Here is a 16,663-nt window from a genome sequence, read left to right as displayed (position 1 = left end):
GAAACTATTCTATCATACTCTATTTGACATCACATGATGAAACCTGTTGAACAAGCTGACTTTGAAGCTTCATATCTTCTTTGGCACATTTTATATTCCTTCTTGCTCGGCGTTGCAGATGCGGAACAGTCTCGTCCTGTGGGTGCGGATATCTTGGCCTATACCATAGATGGCCTACAACCAGATCAGGTGCTGGTGATTGGTGTTGCAGCAGTGGTTGATCAACGTGTTGGAGAAGTGGTCACAATTTCTTCCCGGACTAATCCCCACACTGGATCAGTGTCTGGCCTTCGCATCATTGATGTCACATCTCGGGCGATACGCATTTCATGGTCACCGGCCTCCAGAGCGACTGGTTACAAGATCACTTGGCGCCGTGATGATGGTATACAACGATGAGTAAATTCTCATACAAGATAAATCAGTAGATGACCAGCATAATGAATAGTACAGTAAGAGTTTAGATTTGTGTGTTAATCTGGCTGTCAGCCTCTTGTTGGAGGATTTCCATCTTTCTTTCTTGTTGCTTGGTGCAGGAGTTGAAACAACTCGGAACGTGGCTGCTGATGCCTCCACCTTTACCATTGATGGACTACAAGCAGATTCTGCCTACAGTGTTTCAGTTTCTGCGTTGATTGGCTCTCGAGAAGGAAGTCCTGCTACCCTGACTATCAGAACAGGTTTTTCAAATTGAATTTGTCAAATGCATGTTTTTGCTCTTGTCTTGAGTGTGTTCAGGAAAAGCTTGCACATTGTACAAAATACAATAATTGGGAGTATATACATAAACAATGCTTGAAACATGTTCTCTGTCCGGACCGGCAGAATCAGATCAGTCTGTGGTCGGGACTGTGACATCTCTGCAAGTCCAGGAAACCCGGGGAGAGGTTGTCCGAGTCACTTGGGTCGGTGTTCAGGGAGCAACGGCCTATCGTGTGTCTTGGAGGAAAACAGATGGTAGGTCTGTTGTTGGTCTGTCTTTGTTTAGTGATAAAATCTCATAAAGTTTTATAGATCTCACAGCTCACTTGTAAAGTTCACAAAGTTTCCATGAATGCCATGTCTGAGTCTGATCTAAATGAGAAATAAATGATGTTTGTGATGGATATTCAATGGCTCACTGCTTTGGCTGTATCCTGCTGTAGGTGGTGAGGAGAGGAGTCAGCTGGTGGGGGGAGATGTGACAGCAGTGGATTTAGACCGTCTGGACCCTGGAGCTCAGTATGAGGTGCAGGTCAAGGCTTTAGTTCAGAACCGAGAGGGAACTCCTGTGTCTGTCAGAGTCACCACACGTGAGTCTTGTCTTTCTTGTCTTTTTTCAACAGTATTCCAGTGTTCCCACAAGCTTTAAGAATTATTTAAAGTTTGTGGGTTGGAAAAGTTTTCAAAATGAATGATCAGATAGCTGGTTCACCAGTTTTTGAAATATAGGAAACAGATGCTGCATACATTATATAGTAAAATATTACATACTTTCTATTGTAATGTCTTGACTGATATTTCTTAAACTTTAAACATGCCAGTATTAAGTCATTGAGAGAAACAAAAAATACATTAGATACATTAAATGAAGGGTTAAGTTGAATATGTCTATATTGACATCATTATTATAATTATTTGATCCATACAGCTGGTGCTACACTAGGTACCACAACCTTACAAGTGGCAGAGATTACCCAGAGTTCTGTGCGGCTGGGCTGGGCTCCACTACGAGGTGCCACGGGTTATGTTTTACGCTGGAGAGAAGAGAGAGGTAAAACATTATTAAACATCATTATTTTTATTGCAGACTTTAATATGCTATCTTTACAGTCTTGTGATTTTAACTCTACATTTCTCAGACACTGGCCGAGGCCTGTCTGTCACACTCCCTGCCTCATCCACCTCTTACCAGGTGACTGGGCTTCGTTTGGGCCGTCGATACAGCTTTACTATACAGCCCACCTATGCAAGTGGACTAGGAACAGAAAACTCTGTTAATGAACGCACTGGTAACACACCAACATTTGCCTTGTCATATACTCAACATAGTTTTAAACATTTGTTTATACTTCATTCACTCATATACTTCTCTGTCCACAGTGTGTGTGGGCGGGCGTCTGGACGTGGTGTTCCTGGTGCCGGCATCTACGGATCGGATTAACCTCGCAAGTCCTTTGCGTGCACTTCTAACAAGTGCAGCTGGGTCGCTCAACACTATTGGAGCCCGCGACTCACAGGTATGAATAAGTCTCAAAACTAAGCACAGAGAGATAGAAGATAGGTACAGTTCACATAATCTACTGGCACGGTCTACTGTGAATTGCTTACATTTGATGTTGTTTCTGTTTGTTTCAGATGGGAGTTGTTGTGTATGGTTACAGACCCAAAATATGGTTCCTGCTTAATCGTCATAGCAGGTCTGACACACTGCTTCAAGAGATCCTGTCTACACCCTTTGATGAAAGCCCGGGCAATAACATTGGTTTGTTTTTCTTTCTCCCTCTTTTCTGATAAATATCCTTATTGGTGTTGTCCCTCACTGAACTTAGTTGTGATATTATCTGTCTCCCTCTGCAGGCCAGGCGGTGACTCTCACCCAACAGTATGTTCTTACCCCCTCAGCTGGACGAAGACCGAGGGTCCCTGGTGTTGTTGTCATCATTGCTGACAAAAAATCTGCAGACAATCTCACTCTTGCTGCCAGCAATCTCAGAGCTGCAGGTGTGCTAGAGCAGAGTAGCAAACAGTCATACTCTAATCATCTTTAGAATGAAACTTTGGATTTAGCCTCACTGAAAGTAACTTCCTGTCCCTATATGCATGGTTGGCTATATGATAGAAGACTTTGTTAAGTTTCAAGTTATCATTCACTAAACTGGTTCAGATGTCCAGAAAATGAAAAATAAACGAATTATTGATTAGTGTGTAAAATTATCTTTGAAAATACTTCACATAGATTGTCTTAAAGCTGTAGTGCAGGAATTTAATTTCCCCTTTCTGGCAGTGAGAGTAATTACAAAAACACTGTCGATGTGTGCTTACATCATAGGCTCCACCCTAGCCTTCTCCGTCAATTCTGTTACAGCTGTAAAATTGTGGACTGATTGTTTCAGTCATCACACAAACCCTGCAAAATGATTCATTTTACTTTCAGAATTTGATCCTGGCCAGGGCAGGAATGTCAAACCAAACAGCAGATATTTGGAGGTTATAGGCTTGAGCGAACTTGTTTGGCAAGGGCTTGAATGTAACGGACATTCATCACAGATCTTGCATCTAAAAATTCAAAAAGGAAAAAGGGATATATTTTTAGATGATTTTCTTTTTTCAAATACACAGAAACCTCAGATATACAATACATGTGTATATATATTTTGTGTGTGTGTGCATGTGTTTGTGTGTGTGTGTGTGTGTGTGTGTGTGTGTGTGTGTGTGTGTGTGTAACAAAATTCCTAAATCTTTGTCTGTTCAGTGAGACAGATCTGCTGGTGTTTTTGTTAGGTGTGAGAGTGTTAGCAGTGGGTGTAGACCAGGCGGACACTGAGGAGCTGCGTAGAGTGTTGACGGATGGCAACACCCAGAACATCTTGTATACACGTGATGTAGCACAGTTGAACACACTACATACCGGTCTGGCAGACCTTCTCTGTGGTATTGCCAGAACACCAGAGGTGAGAATAAATCGGGGAAAAAAGCATTTATTTTGTTCATAACCTGGATTTTTACATTAGAGTCAACTCCCACTATTGTAATATTGCTATACCTAATACACACTTCTCAGCATTATTTCTTCACCACACAAAATGTAAAAGTTGAATACAGATTCTGATTTGTGGTATTTTGTGGCTTTTTTAATTAAGAAAAAAATGTGAGTTTAATAAAGTAGCACACAAGTACAAAAGGCTTACTCATCTCACCCTAATGTTTCTGTGTTTTTGTCTGTTTAGACACCTACAGGTCCAGACCAGTGTAACGTTCAGTGCCCTCGGGTGAGTCATTCAGTAACTGCACTTCCATACTGTATTATAGCCTCTGTCAGACTCATCTAGCTCTGATGAACATAGTGTCAGCTTAATCTCTCAATCTTTCATGCATGCTCCTTCTTATCATTTATAAATAAGTTTATTTTTTCTCAATTTTTTAGGGTGAAAAAGGAAGTAGTGGAGAGAAGGTACAGTATAGAAAATAGCTCCCTTTTTAACCACTGTTCTTGTAATGTGTATTTTCACCTGTTCATGTGTCTTTTTTTATTGGACTCCTCAGGGTGATAGTGGCAGAGATGGTGCAGCGGGACGCAAAGGAGAGCCTGTGAGTCCTCAGCATTGACTCTGATGAGTCTATGTGGTGTTAAATATTATGTATTGTACATGCTAATAGTGTATCCTTGTGATTTAGGGGCGTGATGGTTTGCCCGGGAGGGATGGCCCCAGAGGACCTGAAGGGCGCGCAGGTCCACCAGGCCCAGCTGGACCTTTTGACCCCTCAGGGAGGGTCAAAGGTGAAAAAGGGGAGCGAGTGAGTACAGCTAAGACATACCAATATTACACAAACTTGACCAATAAGGACTGAAGTAACAAGTTTGTTGTCTTTCTAGGGTTTTCCTGGTATTGATGGGAGTCCGGGGTTGCCAGGACGACCAGGTTCTCCCGGTAATGTAGGAGTCCCGGTAAGTAGAGCCAAAACCAAAAATGAATTCATGTTGTTTTATTAAAATGACCAATTGTGTTGTTTTTGTATCCTACAGGGTTCACAGGGGCTACCTGGTATCAGAGGAGACCCAGTGAGTAAATCTCTATTACCCTGACCTACAGAGCTGTTGAGGTGGATATCTAAATATCAAGTGCAGTGCTTCCTAAGTCTTTTTCTATTGCTCTAGGGTGAAACAGGTGTATCAGGGTCATCAGGGTCAAAGGGCGATAAAGGCGAAAGGGTGAGCTGTGTGATCATTTCTAACCTTTTCAGAAGTGTGTGCGTGTTAATTTGTGTGGAAGAGACTGAGAGCAAATATAATATATGTGTGTCTGTTCATGGTACTTTCTGCTGATGTTTTAGGGTGAGCCAGGTTCAGCCATATCTGGAGGGGGCCTTCCAGGGAGGAAAGGAGAGTCAGGCATCCCAGGAATACCGGTAAGAGGCTAACTGAAAAACACACTGAAATCCTAAATTTCTTTCGAATGGTCCCATTTAGCCGAAATCCCACAGTGAGCTTTACTCACACAACCTCCCACACACTCATCTCTAGAAAAACGTTCAACTGCAGCACAGAGTTTAGGATGTGTTGGAAAATTTAATTTCTTTATACTAACCAGTCTTTGTATTGTCTGTCAAGGGTACCCCCGGTCGGCCAGGCAGTGACGGGACTAAAGGAGTTTCTGGAGCTCCAGGATTGCCAGGTCAGGATGGTCGCCCAGGAATACCAGGAACACCAGGACTCTCTATCAAGGTTAGCCTCCTTCCCTGCTTATATCTATTTCACTTAATTTAGAAAGTAATGTTTTAGATTTTTGTATACTGGTGTCATCTCTTAGAGGAAGTGTAAAAAATATTTTTTGAGAACAATAAAAAAATTGTAAAAAATCCCAAATAGAAGAAAATCGGAAAAGTGGAGAATTATAACCTACAGGCAAAATACAAGCTGTTCAGTTAGATAAAGCCAGTGTTGGATCTATTGCATCCTTTTAGTATCTTACAGTGTAGAGACATATGGCGCTAATGGGTTGGTTAGTATAGATTGAAATTCAATCCCTGTTGGGTGGTGGAAACATCAGCTTTAACTACTCATGCTGTTTTGTTGAGCTGCTTGGAGACATTACAATGTTTGTACAAGAAACCATTTTACAGTATGGCATACATATAAAAGACTGTTGATTCTTTTAGACTAAACCCATAAATAAAAAATAATGCTGTCATCTTTAATTTGTTACGCTTTTAAATTGAATAGGCATTAGCTACACTATGTTCAGATTGTTGTAAAAACATACTTTAAAAATGTATGCTCTGTTGATGCATTCATTCATTTAGATTTCTACATACTGCAAAATAAATGTGTCTGAAACGTATTTATCTGGGGGCATTTTAAAGACCGTAATAAATTCTTAATGGAGTATTTTGACATAAACCATACTGCTCCAAGATGCAGCTGTTATATTAGGACTTTCCACATGGTGGCAGCATAGAGCCATTAACTTCTTTAATGGAAGCTTAAGCATTTACTGCACATGCTCACAAATCTGATATTTCAGTTTGAAAGATACTGGTGGTGCATATTTAGTACATATCTGTGAGGACAGTTCTCAGGAAACTCACATGAATCATACACTTTATACATTTTCAAAATACATGATTACATATCATGTCACTTTATCCTGTATTTTTGTGTGGCAGTCACTATTTTTGTGTAGCAGTCAGTCCTAATGTTGAGATACAATATGGAGCAGCAGAGAGGTCAAGTGTTTGTGTATGAATCATGTGTGCATACACATGAAGCACATTTATCTCTCTAGTAAGGTTATCATAGAGAAACTTTATATTTCTTTTATCCTAACAACAATGTTTTGCGTCTTCTCTCTCTCTCTTTTTCTGCAGGGAGACAAGGGCAGTACAGGAGAGAGGGTGAGTCACACCATCACCAGCTTGTCCTCTCACTGCAGAGATATCCTGAGGAATATGCCAGTAAAATGGTTCTGAGCTCTTATCTCTCTTTGCTGACAGGGACCTCCAGGAGTAGGCAGTGGGGTGGCTGTGAAGGGCGAGAGGGGCTCCCCAGTAAGCGCTGTCACTCACTGACAATGTGCTGACATGTTTAGTTTGCAGATGAACTCTGTGTGCATGCAAGGGTGTATTTTGCATTCACTAATTGCATTTTTATTATCAGGGCATTCCAGGACCTCCCGGGGATCAGGGTCTTAGAGGGCTAGCAGGACCACAGGGCTCCAAAGGAGACAAGGTAGCCGCAGATTGATTCAGTGTATGAGTGGATGAACATGTGGGGTGTTTATCTCAGAGACATGGCTTGTGGTTGTTTTTCAGGGTGACAGTGGTAATGGGCCACCCGGACCTGCAGGCAGGCAAGGAGAACCTGGGGACAGGGTAGGTCAGACACACAGTGGTTTTATGTTGACGGCTGAAGTCGTGATGATGTATCTATTTTTTGCAGAATATTGACACAACAAATACTAGAAAGCACCAACAGCAGTTCTGACGAGATTGTGCACTCCTCTAAATCTCCTCTAAATATGTTTAAACTACATTTGGATCCACATTTGTAGATCTTTGGAATGTTTTTGTTGCTATTGTACCACCTTTTGACAAAATGCCCTCAAATGCCCTCAAATTCAAGTGATTAAAAAAAGTCAAGTAATTGTTTAATGAAATTTTTAGTAAGAGTGGTTTGCAAAAAATTAACAATGGCAGATATATATTAGTCCAAAGAAAAATAAGATTGCTGCTATATCTCACAGTTCAGCAATGTTGAATGTGAAGTTCTACTTACACCAAAGCTTATGTTTATATGTGGCTCATGGCCTGATGCTGCACTACATTTAATCACAATCTCTACTTGGTGGAGGTATTATATGTACGTTATAAGAGTCATGGTGATGTTTTTCAGGGTCCTCGTGGGTCTCCGGGAGAAATTGGCAGCAAGGTAAGATAAAGGTGAGAAAAATGACTTTTGTTGTAAGGCTTGAACAGATGAATGACCTCTCTCACTGATCCTGATAGGGTGACCGAGGACAGCCAGGTGAGCCTGGATCACAGGGAGACAGGGTGAGTCACAAGAAGTGAATCAGTCAAGTTTGGACAACTTATTAACACTTCCTACTCCAAATCACTGTGCCATGTTTACAGAAAGATCTTTCTGTAAGATGCAGGTAGTGATGGGAAGATTCCAGTTACAAAAGGGGGTTAACAGTACAAAATTAGTATCTTTCATTGAACATGCAATTGAAATGTACAATTTATGATAAAGGGGACTAAATGTCTCCTACAAGACAATCAATGAATCATGTGTCTCTTCGTAGGGGGAGAGAGGACTGACTGGTGAAACTGGAGAGAGAGTGAGTACAGCAGTGTTGCTTTAGTTTATAATTTACATGGCCTACTGTTCATATATTTAGTTTCAGAGGAGTTTTGTACTTTTTATCTGAATGATGTTGTCTTGTAAGGGGGACGCAGGGAAACCAGGCCTCGCAGGAACACCAGGGTTGAGAGTAAGTGACAGACTATCCTGTAGTTTTGGCTAAAGACATCAGTGCACCCTTTTTGTTTCATGTTTGCTGCTTCATCTGACTGCTATACATGCACAAGGAGTCTCATGAATGACTCTTTCCATTTGTCATCAGGGTTTACCAGGGCTCAGCGGAGTTGAAGGAGAAAAGGTGAGACTGATTCAATTAAGTGTAATCGTATGGGAAGCGGCAAGTCAATAGAAACGTGATTCCATCGCAAAACGTTTCATAATCTGATGTGATGAATTTCCAAGCAAAGATGAAAGAGTAAGTGAACCTGTCTGTTCCCAGGGAAACAAAGGTGAACGAGGGGAGCCCGCCAGAAGTGTGAGTTATCAGATAAGAAAGAATCATGAGAAATAATTCATCTGTTCTTTCATTTTGAATATGCCTTTAATGTCCAATGTAACAGTCTTTTTCTGTGGTGGCAAGTCTTAACTGTATTATTCAAATCATCAGGTTCCAGGTTCGGCAGGACAGAAAGGGGAGCGGGTAAGCTATTGTGTTCTCCTCTGATACAACCCCTCAGTTAAACAGAGCTCACTGTACACTGACACACCCATCCTTCACTTCTGATAGGTTTCCTTTCTCTTCTCTCACAGGGGGAACGGGGCCTGTCTGGTCTTGAGGGGCAGAGGGGAGAAAAGGGAGAGCAAGGACAGAGAGGCGAGAAAGTGAGCAACCGTGCAATGATAATTCTGCAGGAAATATTGATTTGTTTGCATGTGTATTTATGTATGATTGTGAGAATGTACACATAGAAACTGGCCAAATCACATCTAATGTTCTGTCATTCTGAAAGGGGTCTTCAGGGTCAGGAGGGTCAGGCGTGCTTGGACCAAAAGGAGATCCAGGAGAGCGAGTGAGTTCAGACTGAAGTCATCATAACACTGTACTTTATCAGAAGAGTAAATGGTGCTATCACAATATTTATAACTGCTGTTATGTATTCCTGATAATAGCATTCATTACTCATGAACATCCCCCTGCACAAAGTGTAATGCATAATCCAAACCCACTCAAAACCATAAAAATACATAAAACATGTGCTCTTCCCTCAGGGACTTGCTGGTATCAATGGAAAGCCGGGTGCCAAGGTGAGAAACCTGCTTTGTTTTCTCAAGCCTTCCTGTTTATTCATTTTTGTTCGATGGCTGAAGTGGTCTTGAAACTGTTCTTTAGGGCGACCCAGGTGAGCCAGGGGACAGAGGGGAGAATGGACGACCAGGAATCCCAGGAAAGCCCGGTCTTCCAGGAAAAGAGGTCAGAGCAGTTGTGTGTCTGATCCAGCTAAAACTCCCAACTTGTGACTGTGAAAAGTAACATGATTCACTCTTCAACCCAGCACCCTCTCTCATGTTTTCAGTACTTTTAGGAGCTTGTTGTCAAAATTCTCTACTTACGGTTGTAAGCAGGGCTGGGTGATTATTACATTTATCAAAACAGAAAATAAATAGAATAGAATTCATCTTCTGTTAATTGATTATCGATCAGTCACCACATTTCAAGCAAATATTCTCTGGGTGCAGCTTTTCCATTGTGAGGACTTTGCTGCTTTTCTTGGTTTTAGATCACTGTGGAATGAATATCTGGTTTTGGACTGTCTGTCAGACAAAAATTGTTATTGATAATTTTGGGACATTTTATAGATCAAATGATGAATCCAGAAAATAAACTGCATGTTTATTGTTATGTGAAGTCCTAATGATCTGATCATGTTATCATTCTGCACAATTCTGTTGTCCAAATGAATGATTTGTGATGTACAGTATACTCCTCATTAATATCCTGAGAATGATCTCAACTATATTGCCCGGCAGTTGTAGTAAACTACATTATAGCATCTACTGTCGTACCTGTCCTTACTCAGTGAATTTGTGATGGGAATAAGTTCTCTTTATACTATTGTAAACACAAAGTTTCTGTTGCTGCATGTTGCTCTCCGTGCTGTAATCAAAGATCAGAAAGCCTGTTTTTTGTTCCTTCCAACATGCATCTCTTTCCAAAGATGCCATTTAAGAGGTAAAAAAAGCAAATATGCTCTCTACAAATGTGTGTCAATTTTCTTCCATTTTCCTGTTGTATATATTCTCTGTTGTGACCTTCTACTCAGATGTTGATGAGATTTTGATAAAAATCTGACTTATTTATTTTTATGTTTTACAGGGAGGGACAGGAGAGAAGGGTGACGAAGGCACTCCTGTGAGTTTGATCTCTTTTTTATATTTTCTCTGTCTTTTTTTGAAATACTCATTTCACTTCTTGCTATAATAATTGTTATGGTATTTGTATTGATAAGATCAACATTCGTTGTTTTAAGTGAAATTTCTCAACGACTATTATATGGATTGCTGTTAAATTTGAAGATGAATTGGAATCACTTTGATGAAGTCCAAATTTTAATATATCCTGGTCTTTGGTTTATGACCAAATACTCACCAAACAAATTACATTCAAATTATCCTCAGCTGTAGTTTGTGTTACGTGCTAATTAGTAAATGTTGGCATGCTAAAAGACTAAACTAGGATTTGTTACCATTAAGTTCAAAGCAGTTAGTGATTACGCATGGCCTCAGAGGTGCTAGCATGACAATCGACTCTTAGTCTTGTTTGTAATAACTTTGTTTTTTATTAGGGGGAGTCTGGACTTCCAGGGAAGCCAGGAGAAAGAGGACTGAGGGTAGGACAAATGCTGTTGACACACTTTTATTGTCAAGCATACAGAAACTTTAAAACTACAAAGTTGTGGATCAGTGTAAAGATGAGTAAGGGAACATTTTTATTGATTCCCTTCAGGGACTTGCCGGTCAGCCAGGACGACCAGGAGAGAAAGGAGACATGGGAGATCCAGGAGAGCATGGACGAAATGTGAGACACACGTTTATATATTGTCATACAGACAGCTTTTCATTATGCTCTTGTACTATTCCACCAAGGCCTTGAGAGAATAAACAGTGAGGAAGATGAGCTGATCAGCATCATTATCTATCTTGTATTTGATCATAGGGCAGCCCTGGACCTGCGGGAGCAAGAGGAGATAAAGGAGAACAGGTTTTTTTTCTACTTTATTTTTTACAAAGTGATTACCAAACTTGATATACCGTTTTGGATTCACTCACATTACTGTATTCTTCAAGGGACCTCAAGGGCCTGCAGGACCACCAGGAAAAATTGTGAGTATTTTAATTAACTAGCTCCAGCATATTTTTGCCATTTACTAAACTGAAGCAGAACTGCATATAATCTTGTGTGTTTGTTCTCCTCAACAGTCTGACATCTCAGCCCAGATGAAAGGAGAGAGAGGAGAGAAGGTATGTATTGTACCAGTAAACAGCTATTTATGGTGACACAATGGAACAATTAATAGATAAAAAATATCTTGAAAACATGCAGTACCAGTCAAAAGTTTTGACACTACTTCCTATTCCCATGAATGAGAAAGTGTGTCCAAACTTTTGACTGGTACTGTATGTAGCAAAAGGAAAACACAGCGCCACAACTAAAACAACTTACAGTAGTGTCACTGACTTTGTGATTCCCAGGGAGATGCGGGCGACCCAGGAGAGCATGGCGGCAAAGGTCAGAAAGGTGAAGCAGGGACTCCCGGAACCGCAGGCATACGAGTGAGTTTGTCTCATTTTTGCAATTTATAAATATTTCCATGAGCATCTGATAGGTCATTGTGTACTATAGCATCAGTATGTACACTGACCCCTTTCCCTGTTGATTTGATGTGTATGAATGATGATCCTTTGTGGCTTGTTGTTCTTTCCCTGTTCTTTATAAAGGGTCCAGAGGGACAACGGGGGCCTGCAGGCACACGAGTGAGTTTGTTGTTCTTTCACTGCTTCTCTGTAAATATCTGAATCATCTTCTTGTTGCCTCTGACATGTGTTCTCATCACTTTCATTTCTAATATCTCCAGGGTGACACAGGAGAAAGAGGAGTGCCTGGAGAGAAGGTCTGAAATCAATCAGTGTTCCCCACAATCCCACCTACTGACCCATGTAATTTTATCAGTATATAAAAAGTAAAGAACAAAGGATTTTCAGCTTTCTGGTGAGTGGCAGGTCTCGCTGTCCTTCATTCCACCGGATTCTGTTTCCCATGCAGTAGATTCCCAGTGGGATGAAGTGCAGAGGGGCTGGCAGAAAGCTTCATGGCCAAAAGTTGAATTGTGCCATTTAAACTGTTTTCTTACTGTTTCAGGCTTTAATGAAAATATAATCTTTTAACCCTTTACCTCTGTGTGGTCAGGGAGAAAGGGGAGCATCCGGGCTAGATGGACGTCCTGGTCTGGATGGTAAACTAGGTGCTTCTGGACCACCTGGTCAGAGGGTACTTAAGTTACTGCTATTTTTCATCAAACCACATAAACATACTTTATATAGAACATCACTGGTTGGTTAATGTATACACAACTGACACACACTCTATTTTTCTTTTTTTTTGCATTATGTAATAGGGTGACCCTGGGAAACAGGGAGATCCTGGGAGAGATGTGAGTATGCGTTTGTAAACGATACAACAGGAACTGATTTGTATTAGTTATAATCATTTGAAAATAAATGCTGATGTTAATATTCACCTTAGCTGTCAGATTTGTATTTATTTACTGATCTGGTTAAATAGGTTATTGTGTTTTCTGATTTGAACCGTATTATTCAAATATTTGGTATTGAATACATATTTATCAAACACATGACTGCCACCTTATTGTGCTAATTGCTGTACACAATTTATGTGTACATGCTACAGAGGGCACTGTGGAGATGTTATTTTCTAGTGTTCATTCCTGTGGCTGGTTACATAAGTTAACCAAAGTGAAAGACATCTCCAGACCAGTTAGGAGACTATCATGTTATAATGGCCATAATATTGATTCTGAAAGTCCAAAACCTATACTTACATTTTAAACTCTCAAGTTTTAAATGAGCCTTTCCACAATGTAGCGCAAATCTGACAAAAATAAAATAAGTCTAGACTAGATTATTCACTTCAGTGTGTTCTGCTTTGTTTTAGGGTTTACCAGGACTTAGAGGGGGGCAGGGACCCCCAGGGCCTGTTGGGCCTCCAGGCACTGCAGGAACACCTGTGAGTACATACACAATTACACAATTATGTAATTATCTCTTTATTGGTTTAAACTATTTATCCATTGATGCATATCTCAGTTTTTACCACATTTACTCAGTTGTGTCTCTTGTTATATTACAGGGGAAAGCAGGTGAAGATGGTAAAATTGGGCCTCCTGGTAAAATGGTAACTCTTTTTGAAGATTTTTCCTAAGTAGTATACTGTAACATTCACTCTCCCTAACATACTGTAATATGAGACTATGCACATTGAACTAATGATTAGACTGGCATATTATGATGTAGATTCTTCTCAGTTCAGTAGTCAAGATTACGAACATTTTTCAGTAGTGCTCTTTTTTTCTATCTGTCATTCTCTAATTGGTAATGGCCTTGGCATACTCTTTCCTGTGAATGGTGCGTGCTGATCAAAATCAGCGCAGACATTTATTTCAGGATCTGATGCATAATGAATGTCTCAAGTGAGGCTCTAAAGCAATGGTACTGGATTATCTGAGTGCTTCTACATCACTGGCATTATGCACTTTATTCCTTTAGAGTCAGTAATGCATTTTGTTTTGATTCACAGGGTGAGGATGGTGTGCCAGGTGAAGATGGGAGAAAGGTTTGTGACTGTTCATATGGTTTATTAAATTGTCTGGCAATAAAAGAATGAGTCAGTGAGTGTTCTGTTATTTTTAATCTGCAAAATAAAAATCTTATCAGTGTTGTCATGCAGCATGAGCTGTTAAAATGTAGCATCTTTGACAAAACTCTTGCTATTTGTGGATACTGTTTTGAAACATTTGTAGTGCATTTAATTCTACACAACATACTGTACCTCAAGGAAAAACATCTTAACAAAATTGACTAAAGCCATTTTAGGTTAATATGATTTCAGAAAACAGTCAATTACTGTAGCTAGGTGCGACTAATCCTTCTTTATTGCAGTAAATTAATAGAATATTATTTTAAGATTGTGCTTATTTTTTCTGTATTTCCTCACACTGCTGTCTTTAATCCACAGGGTGACAAAGGAGAAACTGGAGCAGCTGGAAGAGATGTCAGTTTTGTCAAATCTCCTTTACATCATTATTCTTCTAATGTGTTGTAGTCACTTTGTTTCCACACACTGTCCTCTGTGTCTCAACCTGCCCTTTTTCACCTTCTCCTTCCTTTATTGATCCTCCCTTCCTTGACTTTATTGTATCAGCTTCCCTCCTGTCCTTTCTCCTCCACACTTTCCCCCTCAAGTGAGTATTTATCAACTATAGTTTGCTCCGACATTGACATTACCATCATACGCTCACTCACTGCTGAATCAATAGGCTTCTTAGAGGCAGCTATATATTTCTCTAGCCTCTAATGATTGAGCTTAGCCTTTAAGGGGGAGCCACTTCTGAGAGTAATCCAGAGGGGTGCCAGAGTGCTGTTTTCATGTGCAAATTCATATTAATTATCTCTTGAACATCAGTGGAGGGGTGGCAGCGGCCACCTGCTTTGATTTTATAGTTCAGCCTCTACTATAGCGCAGGAGGAAGTAGCCCTGTGTAGAGAGTCTTAGTTGTGTAATCACATGTTTTTTCAGGGCCGTGACGGGCTGAAAGGAGATCGGGGCCCTGTTGGGCCTGCTGGCCCCTCTGGCCCTTCAGGACTTCGTGGAGCACCTGGCAGCATTGGACCTCCTGGAGAGGTGCGACTGACGTAGAAACACATTTTTTTTTAAATATAATAGGGATGGTAAAGATAAATTGGCATTGCTTATCTATACACTGTCTCTCTCTCAGGTTCTGTACGTAAAAGGAGTTGAAGCGACACCAATCCCAGGTCCACAGGGGCCTCCAGGAACCCCTGTGAGTTTGCGTGACTTTGCAGTATTTTGACATTGTCATTAATTACATTCTTAAAATGCATATTACAGTTTAGTACACACATCACTGCTTCTGCTGCAGTGTGGTGTGCAAGGAATGAGACAGACCTCTAATGGCTACTGTGCATTGATGGAAGACAAAATCATTACATACATAAAACCATTCTTCTGTATGTAATTATATGTTCACATAACTGTGTTTCTTTATGCACACTATTATCAAAAATATTATATTACAGAAACATCAAAAAAGATGCAGAATAAATATTTCTTTGATATTTTTTTGCCATGCATTCAGCTCCTGTGTGGTCATGTTATACCCAGCAGCATCACCTTCCTACATGTAGCAGCAATGATGTGCGTTTCATCTGTCATCCATCTGTCTCTCTATGCAACTGCATCCCTCCCTCATCTGTTGATGTTTTTATCTTTGTCCTTGCTCTGTCTTTCAGGGTATACCTGGGTTCCCGGGAGCTGTGGGTGGCAGAGTAAGTCGTAGTTGTCCTTGGTGATTTGCTTTTAAATCAGTAAGCACTTTACCTCAGTCTGTTGTTTGACTTTGTAACTTTGTTTGTCTCCAGGGGGAGAGAGGTCTACCTGGTCTTAAAGGTGACGCTGTAAGTAAGCTTCTATCTCAGTTATAGTGAAACTGCAACATGATTGAGGTTTCATGTATTTTGTGTTGATATCTTTTTATTGGCAGGGGGACCCAGGAGAGGACGGGGCACCAGGCAAACCTGGAACAGCAGTGGTAAGTCATTATGTCACCTGTCATGCCCCAACTGTGACTTGTCGAATACTTAATTGTCAAAATTCTCCATGTCTGGTGAATTACATCTCTGTATTTCTCTCATTAGGACGTACAGAGGGCTCTGGCCAGTCTTGGTGTCCAGGTGTGTGAACAAAATTATGAATAACATTTTTGCTTCTTGTTCCGTTGTAAGATGATGATGTCAGTTGGTGATGAGCAATTCCTAAAAGATGCAAATGGTCCTGCTATTAGTCATATATTAAATGGTAGGCGCCAACCAGTTTTAATCCTAATTTTTACTCTTGTATAAATAAATAATTTTAACATGATGGTCTTGTTAATGGACAATTTCCTGTGACTTTTGCAAAATGTCATATTGGTCCATTTTGCTCTTGCAAATGTCATCACACCATTTACAGCTTTGTGATATATGCATAACTAATATTCAGCTGTTGTTTCTTGTGTCAAACAGCTCAGTCATTGTGAGAAAAAAAATGTGTTCAGTCCTGTAAAAGTGGATTAACAGAGTTGTCATGGTCAGTGTGGGATTGGCTCTTGGTTTATTGGTGTTGTAAAATTTGCCCCCGCAAGAAGTTTAAAACCATAGCAACAGATGATGAAGACTAATGACTGATGTAGGTCTGTGACTGAAAAGTTGCTTCTTTGATCAAACATAGCGCTGACAGTGTGCTCATTTTATATAGTTTTACAGATGAAAAAGCTATCTCAATCTCTCACTGTAAAAGTATATATTTCA

General features: G+C 40.3%; 1 protein-coding gene across 1 annotated transcript in view; it reads left to right on the top strand.

Annotated features, from left to right (window-relative positions):
• Positions 1–16,663, top strand: part of col7a1 (collagen, type VII, alpha 1) — a 52,048-nt gene that overhangs the window by 9,819 nt on the left and 25,566 nt on the right. Inside the window, exons 17-71 of the mRNA XM_053315507.1 lie at positions 119–385; positions 537–680; positions 826–957; positions 1,146–1,292; positions 1,631–1,753; positions 1,842–1,991; positions 2,083–2,219; positions 2,338–2,464; positions 2,560–2,703; positions 3,484–3,653; positions 3,930–3,971; positions 4,127–4,153; positions 4,246–4,290; positions 4,378–4,497; positions 4,577–4,648; positions 4,727–4,762; positions 4,859–4,912; positions 5,035–5,109; positions 5,312–5,425; positions 6,568–6,594; positions 6,694–6,747; positions 6,857–6,928; positions 7,012–7,071; positions 7,592–7,627; positions 7,705–7,749; positions 8,004–8,039; positions 8,148–8,192; positions 8,325–8,360; positions 8,502–8,537; positions 8,670–8,702; positions 8,813–8,884; positions 9,013–9,072; positions 9,272–9,307; positions 9,393–9,473; positions 10,377–10,412; positions 10,846–10,890; positions 11,007–11,078; positions 11,217–11,261; positions 11,348–11,383; positions 11,480–11,521; positions 11,753–11,833; positions 11,999–12,034; positions 12,136–12,171; positions 12,468–12,548; positions 12,676–12,711; positions 13,233–13,304; positions 13,428–13,472; positions 13,875–13,910; positions 14,313–14,348; positions 14,874–14,978; positions 15,073–15,138; positions 15,608–15,643; positions 15,737–15,772; positions 15,859–15,906; positions 16,013–16,048. Coding sequence (XP_053171482.1) covers positions 119–385; positions 537–680; positions 826–957; positions 1,146–1,292; positions 1,631–1,753; positions 1,842–1,991; positions 2,083–2,219; positions 2,338–2,464; positions 2,560–2,703; positions 3,484–3,653; positions 3,930–3,971; positions 4,127–4,153; positions 4,246–4,290; positions 4,378–4,497; positions 4,577–4,648; positions 4,727–4,762; positions 4,859–4,912; positions 5,035–5,109; positions 5,312–5,425; positions 6,568–6,594; positions 6,694–6,747; positions 6,857–6,928; positions 7,012–7,071; positions 7,592–7,627; positions 7,705–7,749; positions 8,004–8,039; positions 8,148–8,192; positions 8,325–8,360; positions 8,502–8,537; positions 8,670–8,702; positions 8,813–8,884; positions 9,013–9,072; positions 9,272–9,307; positions 9,393–9,473; positions 10,377–10,412; positions 10,846–10,890; positions 11,007–11,078; positions 11,217–11,261; positions 11,348–11,383; positions 11,480–11,521; positions 11,753–11,833; positions 11,999–12,034; positions 12,136–12,171; positions 12,468–12,548; positions 12,676–12,711; positions 13,233–13,304; positions 13,428–13,472; positions 13,875–13,910; positions 14,313–14,348; positions 14,874–14,978; positions 15,073–15,138; positions 15,608–15,643; positions 15,737–15,772; positions 15,859–15,906; positions 16,013–16,048 — 3,917 coding nt within the window. The remainder of the gene's footprint in view (positions 1–118; positions 386–536; positions 681–825; positions 958–1,145; positions 1,293–1,630; positions 1,754–1,841; positions 1,992–2,082; positions 2,220–2,337; positions 2,465–2,559; positions 2,704–3,483; positions 3,654–3,929; positions 3,972–4,126; positions 4,154–4,245; positions 4,291–4,377; positions 4,498–4,576; positions 4,649–4,726; positions 4,763–4,858; positions 4,913–5,034; positions 5,110–5,311; positions 5,426–6,567; positions 6,595–6,693; positions 6,748–6,856; positions 6,929–7,011; positions 7,072–7,591; positions 7,628–7,704; positions 7,750–8,003; positions 8,040–8,147; positions 8,193–8,324; positions 8,361–8,501; positions 8,538–8,669; positions 8,703–8,812; positions 8,885–9,012; positions 9,073–9,271; positions 9,308–9,392; positions 9,474–10,376; positions 10,413–10,845; positions 10,891–11,006; positions 11,079–11,216; positions 11,262–11,347; positions 11,384–11,479; positions 11,522–11,752; positions 11,834–11,998; positions 12,035–12,135; positions 12,172–12,467; positions 12,549–12,675; positions 12,712–13,232; positions 13,305–13,427; positions 13,473–13,874; positions 13,911–14,312; positions 14,349–14,873; positions 14,979–15,072; positions 15,139–15,607; positions 15,644–15,736; positions 15,773–15,858; positions 15,907–16,012; positions 16,049–16,663) is intronic.

The sequence above is a fragment of the Scomber japonicus genome, chromosome 3 (assembly GCF_027409825.1).
Source record: "Scomber japonicus isolate fScoJap1 chromosome 3, fScoJap1.pri, whole genome shotgun sequence".
Classification (NCBI taxonomy): Eukaryota; Metazoa; Chordata; class Actinopteri; order Scombriformes; family Scombridae; genus Scomber; species Scomber japonicus.
Note: the sequence above shows the minus strand (reverse complement) of the source record. Positions and strands in the feature narration are given on the sequence as shown.